Source organism: Amblyomma mixtum, chromosome 3, assembly GCF_055824585.1.
Source record: "Amblyomma mixtum isolate Tamu chromosome 3, ASM5582458v1, whole genome shotgun sequence".
Taxonomy (NCBI): domain Eukaryota; kingdom Metazoa; phylum Arthropoda; class Arachnida; order Ixodida; family Ixodidae; genus Amblyomma; species Amblyomma mixtum.
The window spans coordinates 366,451,796-366,460,611 of NC_143014.1; the positions used below are offsets into that span (position 1 = coordinate 366,451,796).

Below are 8,816 nucleotides of genomic sequence, written 5' to 3' on the forward strand. Positions count from 1 at the left end.
GTACAACAAGCTCACCGATGAACTGAGAGGTGTACTGGTGGGCACACTGTAAGTGGGTTGCAGCTGGTCCGTGCCTGCTTCTCTGCCACCGGGGGATTCCAGGCACACACACAGTCGCGTCGCACAGTTCCTCACACACAGATGTGCACTGACACGAGATGACGCTGCCAAGGCTAGCTGCGGCTAAGACTGTGAGTGGGTTGCAGCTGGTGTCCGTGCTTGCTTCTCTGCCACCGGGGGATTCCACGCACACACACAGCTGCGTCGCACAGTTCCTCACACACAAATGTACACTGACACGAGATAACGCTGCCAAGGCTAGCTGCGGCTAAGACTGTCAGTGGGTTGCAGCTGGTGTCCGTGCTCGCTTCTCTGCCACCGGGGGATTCCAGGCACACACACAGCCGTGTCGCACAGTTCCTCACACACAAATGTACACTGACACGAGATGACGCTGCCAAGGCTAGCTGCGGCTAAGACTGTGAGTGGGTTGCAGCTGGTGTCCGTGCTTGCTTCTCTGCCACCGTGGGATTCCAGGCACACACACAGCCGCGTCGCACAGTTCCTCACACACAAATGTACACTGACACGAGATGACGCTGCCAAGGCTAGCTGCGGCTAAGACTGTCATTGGGTTGCAGCTGGTGTCCGTGCTTGCTTCTCTGCCACCGGGGGATTCCAGGCACACACACAGCCGCGTCGCACAGTTCCTCACACACAAATGTACACTGACACGAGATGACGCTGCCAAGGCTAGCTGCGGCTAAGACTGTCAGTGGGTTGCAGCTGGTGTCCGTGCTTGCTTCTCTGCCACCGGGGGATTCCATGCACACACACAGCCGCGTCGCACAGTTCCTCACACACAAATGTACACTGACACGAGATGACGCTGCCAAGGCTAGCTGCGGCTAAGACTGTCAGTGGGTTGCAGCTGGTGTCCGTGCTTGCTTCTCTGCCACCGGGGGATTCCAGGCACACACACAGCCGCGTCGCACAGTTCCTCACACACAAATGTACACTGACACGAGATGACGCTGCCAAGGCTAGCTGCGGCTAAGACTGTCAGTGGGTTGCAGCTGGTGTCCGTGCTTGCTTCTCTGCCACCGGGGGATTCCAGGCACACACACAGCCGCGTCGCACAGTTCCTCACACACAAATGTACACTGACACGAGATGACGCTGCCAAGGCTAGCTGCGGCTAAGACTGTCAGTGGGTTGCAGCTGGTGTCCGTGCTTGCTTCTCTGCCACCGGGGGATTCCATGCACACACACACAGCCGCGTCGCACAGTTCCTCACACACAAATGTACACTGACACGAGATGAGGCTGCCAAGGCTAGCTGCGGGTAAGACTGTCAGTGGGTTGCAGCTGGTGTCCGTGCTTGTTTCTCTGCCACCGGGGGATTCCAGGCACACACACAGCCGTGTCACACAGTTCCTCACACACAAATGTACACTGACACGAGATGACGCTGCCAACAGTAACAGTGGCCGGTGTGTTGCACGAACACCTTGGCCGGCTACGCCGCGAGGAGACTCACTGGTGGCGATGCTGGAGCTCCCGCCGCAACCGACGGCGAACCGTGCGCAAGTACGCCAGCCTCTGAAGACGGGTTGTCCTGAAGAGGTTGACAACACTATCACGCACGGCTCGCCCCCGCAGGTAAGTGAGGCGGCCCGCTGAGCCTTGTACGTGGCCTGCAGCCAGGGGTGGGCCGTTGTCGTCGGGGGCAGTGGCATCCTCGTCGTCGTCTGGCAAGGGGTCATCCAGGCACAGGTTATGCAGTGCAGCACAGGCTCCAATTATGAAGGCCGCTCGCTGCGGCTCATATAGGAGCGCCCGGTACCTCTGCAGGCAACGGAAGCGGCTCTTCAGCACGCCGATGGCGCGTTCGACGGTGGAACGCATGGAGCCGTGTGCTGCATTGAATAGCCCCTCAGGAGAGGCGCACTGGGATCCCCTGGCACAGGTGTAAGCAGCCAGGGCTCCAGAGGGTACCCACTGTCCCCTGTAAATCAGAAATGACATTCAGTTAAGCATGGCCTTTGTCGTTGTCACTCTCAACACCCTTGATACAATAGAACATTCATAGCAGGTAGCCCACAGTCAAGCTTTGCTGAACTTGATAGTCATGGGAGTGCAGACAATGCATAATTTAGATGTTTAAGGGAGCACCGTTGTAAGAACAGCCTAACTTCTTACTGATATAAATGACGACCGCAGAAGTGTAATACCGTCGTCTGCCTGCTGCCTTGGCTTCGTAGGCAGCAAGTAAGCACTTGAACAAAACGTGTGTGTTGTATTTCACCGGCAACAATTAACACAACGACGACAATACACGCCAGCGTCTGTATCGTATTGCAACATGCTTTCGTAAGCGTAAACATGCCTGATTTTTCAAGCTTCCGCACATGCACGACGTTAGCTCCATATATGTAACCGAGGTCAGAGGGCTTTCTTACTGCTTACCGAGAAGAAACTCCCCGTCTGCCAGCAAGCCCTGCTCCACCACCTCACGGCGCAGCCACGAGTGGCGCCACGAAAATGAGTCGTGGTCCGACCCAGGGCAACGCGGGTCGATTGCGGTGATCCTCATTGTCGAGTCGCAGACCTGAGAGAAAACAGCAGCACAAGCTTAGTTGTGAACGCCCGCCGTCGAGGCCCGAGCTTGCAGCCAAACACATGCAGTAAAAAAAGGAGAACGAAGCGTACTCACGATCATCGTGTTTAGGGCGTAGCAGCCCTTGCGGCTCCAAAAGGCTGCCTTGTGGGCAGCACTGCCCCGCGGCGCCTTGATGGCGATAAGGGTGCCATCCACACACCCAACGACGCCGGGGATGCTGCCGTGGCGGAGGAAGCCTTCCTTTGCCGCCGCCTTCTCTTCAGGGCTGGTCGGAAAATGTACCCACCCCTCCCGCGACCCGACTTTGACTATAGCCGCTGCTACCCGCCTCACACACTTGCTAACAGTTGGCTGCGCGATGCCAATGCTCGCCTCGCTGCCCACGGCGCCCTGAAAACCCCCGGTCGCGAAGAAGCGCAGCGCGCACAACACTTGACGCTGCACAGACAGCGCGCTCACCAAGCACCCTCCCAGTTCGTCCTCCAATTCCTCGCACAGCCACAGTGCCGTCTCCTTCTTCAGTCGAAATTGTCGACGAAATAGCTCGTCCGGCAGGTCAAACGCATCTTCGAGCACCCTCCTACGCCGTTGCTCGCGAGGCCAACCGCCGCTCAACGCATGATAGATGGCCGCCATTTTGCGTCTGAAACGGTTTGAGATCGCCCGTTCTAGTCTCAAAAAATCGTCTCAATCGGCTCGCATAATTAGGCAAGCAACATCAACACTTCTGGCACACTTTTGACGTCGGCCGGTGACGCAAAAAACCAATATGGCCGCTAGTCACGACCGACCAATAGGAACGGGGCAAATCATACACTTTTTGAGACACTTTCCGATTGAGACGATTTCGAGCGACTCGTAATCGCGCCCCAGGCAGGAGGCCAAAGCCCGCGAACGTGCGGCCGTTGGAAACAGAGATCAACGCGCGAGGAAAGGCGACATCAAACGCGCTACACGACAAGATCGCTCACGTCCCGAGGTACAAAAAAGCTTGCGCCCCCAACATCTGTGCAGAATGACATAGACGCGAGTCCTCAGCTCGGTGGGCAAGCCAATCTGACGCTTGATATATTTTGCCGATGCTAGAAGCGTGTCCCACCAGGCATCGGGTCCAAGAGCACCGCCGCTGTGCCGAAGGAGGAAGGAATCGTGGGCCGGAGACGGGGAGTAGGGGAAATGAAGGAAAAAAACTGTATTCACATATTTACATTATATACAAAGAGCGGGACTGAGAATGGCTCTCAGTGGAAGGGGAACGTCTTCGTCAACCGTAGTCGACTGGAGCTAGCAGGTTTTTTTCCGGCCACACTCACGGCCGAGTTAAATATCGTCCGGTTTCCCCAGATCCCTGGCTGGGGAAAAATGGTCGACGAGCACTGTCCAATCGGATGGACCGAAGGGGACCTCCTTGTTACCGCCCACGGCTGGGCAGGTGCGAGCTTGTCCACTCTGTCGCAGCTGGGTCGAAGAGAGGGGGAGATTGCTGACTCATCCAGCCCCGCGGGAAAGGAATCTCCTAAAGTCTTTCAGCAGGGGAATGAACTTGCCTCCCCGCCGATTTCCCAGAACGCGAGTCGGGGACACAGAATTCTTCAATTATCCGCCAGCGTGACGGCGCCGCCAGGTCGCCTCCGCATTCACGGTGGTTGCTCGGACAATAGCTCCTGGGCCTCGCCTGCCTTCGTCGCCGCTGCACTCCGTTCAAGGAATTTCGCTGGGGTTTTGGCTGACAATGGCCTTTGACATCCCTGCCACACTAATCCGCTGAGGCTCGGAGGGGCATTCCAAGCTTCTCACTTCCCATGGTCGTCGCGAGGTTGTCGACCTTGGCGATTGTTCACGGTAGCGGCTTGATCGGGCCCACGTGGTCCGAAGTGGACACAGGTGTGACGGGAACACACAAAGAGAACCGTCATTTTTCATTTCTTGACTTAGTCAGTGACCCAATTTTCCTTTGTGAATAAATAACACAAAGGGAGTTAAAGGGGGGGGGGGTAGAAACACAACAGCACGTCCGCCGCCCGAAGAGGTCTCGTAGTGGTTGCAGCCAACGCTGCTGCGCGCAGAGACCTGGAGTTGTGTCCGTTCGGCCTTTGGTCACAGCTGGGCCCAAAGGTTCTTCTTGCTTCGTTGACAGCTGTAACGAGCTCAACCAGCAAAGTCCAAAGCCCAACAAGCAGAAAGCGCCAAACTGACTTCAAGAACTGCCAAGCTGTTTTCGGTCAACAAAATCTCTTTAGAGAAAATGAGCTGTAGCGTGAAATTTACGTCCTCCTCCGAAAGTTGACATGTTTGACCAAACCAGAATACCCAGAGCTTGTTTAGTCAAAAGGGAGGAAAATTTTCTAAAATTTGGGGGGGGTGCCGTAGCACGGTGTATGTCACAGAAAGCCACCGCCCGTGAGAGCACAAAGGGAAGGTGGAGCTGCTGAACACACATACAAAACAGACAAAAATGATTCCCGCTAAAGCAAAAAAAAAACAAAATACAAATTTGCATAGCGGAATAACGTCTGGGGAGTCAGGAAAGGGCATTACACGGGAAAGCTTCGGCTGAGGCCATCAGCGTTTCCATTACCTCGCACTTTACTGCAACGCATGTCAACTGAGTCCCGCAATGCCAAGCTCCAAAATTTCGCTCTCATCCTTGTACAGGAGAGATATATGAGCAAAAGACAAAAAACAAGCATTAAACTCAGTATGAGATTATGCGTCATATCTGCCCCTTGCGCGGCCGCGGTCCGACAGCTGCTTTAGCAGATGAGACATTGCATAATGCTAGGAATTTCAGCTTGCATTTCTGTACAGGCGAGTTAAATGAACAAAACGAAACAAGCAATAAACTGAACAGGATTATTCCTCGAAACCGTCCAGAAACAGCGTTACGATTAGAGGAATTTACTGGTTCCTATTCTTCAGCCGCCCTCTGCGCGGCCGCGGTCCGATAGCTACTCTAGCAGGTGCAAAATTACACAAGGCTAGAAACTTCCGCTTGGGACCCTGCACTGTTCTTCGTCCAAGTCTCGCGGTTCTGAAGTTTAGCTGACGCTCAGAAAGCAGAATGCGAGAAGGGAGCGAACGAGTGCGAATGCCGTGCCAGCGAATCTGCCTCTCTCGGATTGGGTTCGCGCGTTGCGTCCCCTTAGCTTGTGTTCCCTTCAAGCGGCGCGTGCGAACTCTTGAGCGCTGAGGTGCCAAATTGGGGCGGGTAACCGGTTGTCCGGTTTTCTGTGCAGCAGTCAACATGAGGCGCACTTTCCCCTTCATTAACATTCCCCGTTTGGCCACCTCTATACGCTGCCGCTCTGTGGAAACCCTCGCTGTTGGTTTGCGGGGCGCGTCACTAGCCATTGCGGAACCGTCACAGGTTAAGTCGTCGGCGTTCGCCTCTTTGTCCGTTTGTGATCCAGCCTGCTCTGGCTCACTACCGTGAGAGTTTATAAGGCCTACAGGGCCACGTTTGCCCTCTTCACCCGCGTGCTCTGCTGGCTCTGCGAATTCTGGAGCCTTCGAACTGGTAAGGACCTGCGCAGCATTATCTCCAAAACAAAGGCCTTTTTCTTTGGGCAGCATATCCAAGCGATTTGATAAAATCGAGGGATACTGCATAGGCAGGTTTTGGGAGACGGCTGCCTTGGTCAGACGCAGCTCGAGCGGGCTCTCGATCGCGACGCGGGCAGTAAGTTGGTCGTGTTCGATACCTTTCCTATCCTTATACTGGCGGTACAGCAGGCCAGAACGGAGCTGGAAAGGTATGTTCTTCCGTGACACACCTATGTCACTTTGGGGACTCACGTTGCGTAGAGATTGGTCTTTCTCTTGCTCAGCGGTGAACGTTTCTCTGTCCACACGAAGGAGTTCGAGAAAGCCATCTGAGTGGGGCAACACTAGATTCGTTTTCAGTTCCTCACCTAGCCCCAGCTCATCATCTGCGCCTGCTTCGGAAGACTCACTATAGCTTGCACTACTATCGGTGCTCTTTACCCCTGTGCTAAAAGTGAGTAAGTCCTGGGCTGGCTCCTCATTTGGTAACGCGGAGCCGTCACAGCTTAAGTCGCCGGCGTTCTTCTCATCCACAGTTTGCAATAAAGCCTGCTCTAGCTCATCACCGTGAGAATTTACAGGCCTCGGGCTTACAGGCTGAGGTTTGCCCTGTCCAACCACGTGCTCTGCTGGCGCCGCGACCTCACGAGCCTTCGAAATGGTAAGGACCTGCGCAGCATTGTCTCCAAAACAAAGGCCTTTTTCTTTCGGCAGCACATCCAAGCGATTTGAGCAAATCGAGGGATGCTGCTTAGGCAGGTTTTGGGAGATGGCTGCCTCGGTCAGACGCACCTCGAGCGGGCTCTCAATCGCGACGAGGGCAATGGGCAAAGATACGCAGTTTTCATTGCCGACTTTAATCTCTTTTCGCGCCGAAACCTCCTGATTTAATGTCGAATTCCTCTCGGCGCGCTTCGCCAGTAAAATTTGCAACTCCAAACGCATTAAAGCAAGTTGCTTTTCATCGGCTTCCTTAAGACGAAGACGTTCTTTTTCTATCCTGTCAGCCTCCTCCTTAGCGGCTTCCTTGCGGTAAAGGCGTTCTTTTTCAATCCTGTCAGCCTCCTTCTTAGCGGCTTCCTTGCGGCAAAGGCGTTCTTTTTCAACCCTGTCGGCCTCCTCCTTAGCGTTCCTGATTCCCTCCTGAATGAGTTCCCAGGTCTCCCAAATTTTGTCACCCTCCTCCTTAGCACCACATTCCTTAATAGCCTCAATCAGCTGCGGCTTTCTGTGACTTTTCCTGGCCTCAATACCCAGCTTTTCACACAGCAACATCAACTCTGGCTTCTTTAGCTTGCTCAAATCCATGGCAATTCTCGAACGAGGACTTTCAAAAATAAGCTGCTACGTGAAATGCTTAAGCGAGCACGTGCAGAAAACAATCTACAGGAAGTGATAAATTTCCAGAGTCATCAAGCCTGGCAGATTCCCAAAGAAAGTCAAGCGCTCACCACTGCTGAAGCCAGGACCAAGCGTGGAAGATCCCGCCGCTGCCAACCAGTTGATATATTTTGCCGATGCTAGAAGCGTGTCCCACCAGGCATCGGGTCCAAGAGCACCGCCGCTGTGCCGAAGGAGGAAGGAATCGTGGGCCGGAGACGGGGAGTAGGGGAAATGAAGGAAAAAAACTGTATTCACATATTTACATTATATACAAAGAGCGGGACTGAGAATGGCTCTCAGTGGAAGGGGAACGTCTTCGTCAACCGTAGTCGACTGGAGCTAGCAGGTTTTTTTCCGGCCACACTCACGGCCGAGTTAAATATCGTCCGGTTTCCCCAGATCCCTGGCTGGGGAAAAATGGTCGACGAGCACTGTCCAATCGGATGGACCGAAGGGGACCTCCTTGTTACCGCCCACGGCTGGGCAGGTGCGAGCTTGTCCACTCTGTCGCAGCTGGGTCGAAGAGAGGGGGAGATTGCTGACTCATCCAGCCCCGCGGGAAAGGAATCTCCTAAAGTCTTTCAGCAGGGGAATGAACTTGCCTCCCCGCCGATTTCCCAGAACGCGAGTCGGGGACACAGAATTCTTCAATTATCCGCCAGCGTGACGGCGCCGCCAGGTCGCCTCCGCATTCACGGTGGTTGCTCGGACAATAGCTCCTGGGCCTCGCCTGCCTTCGTCGCCGCTGCACTCCGTTCAAGGAATTTCGCTGGGGTTTTGGCTGACAATGGCCTTTGACATCCCTGCCACACTAATCCGCTGAGGCTCGGAGGGGCATTCCAAGCTTCTCACTTCCCATGGTCGTCGCGAGGTTGTCGACCTTGGCGATTGTTCACGGTAGCGGCTTGATCGGGCCCACGTGGTCCGAAGTGGACACAGGTGTGACGGGAACACACAAAGAGAACCGTCATTTTTCATTTCTTGACTTAGTCAGTGACCCAATTTTCCTTTGTGAATAAATAACACAAAGGGAGTTAAAGGGGGGGGGGGGGTAGAAACACAACACGCTGCAATTCCCGTTACTCGTGGTAACTGCTTCATTAGTTTTAGTGCAGGATAGCGATTTCGACGTGATTAAAGATTCTTACTTGACAAGAAAAAAGTGTGAAGCTTCAGTTCCCTGTAAGAGTACGATGTGATAGCGTTAAAGGGTCCATATGGTCGCTAGGGGGTCCCCTGGCGCACTGTTTTGCAGACGTCGACACAC

At 54.4% G+C, this 8,816-nt stretch overlaps 1 protein-coding gene across 1 annotated transcript; it reads right to left on the reverse strand.

Annotated features, from left to right (window-relative positions):
- Positions 1-1,536: 1,536 nt before the first annotated feature.
- On the reverse strand, positions 1,537-2,008 carry LOC149356666 (uncharacterized). Its single transcript, XM_089577809.1, has one exon. It carries the CDS (start codon positions 1,906-1,908, stop codon positions 1,537-1,539), a length of 372 nt encoding a protein of 123 aa, XP_089433935.1. The 5' UTR covers positions 1,909-2,008.
- Positions 2,009-8,816: the final 6,808 nt, after the last annotated feature.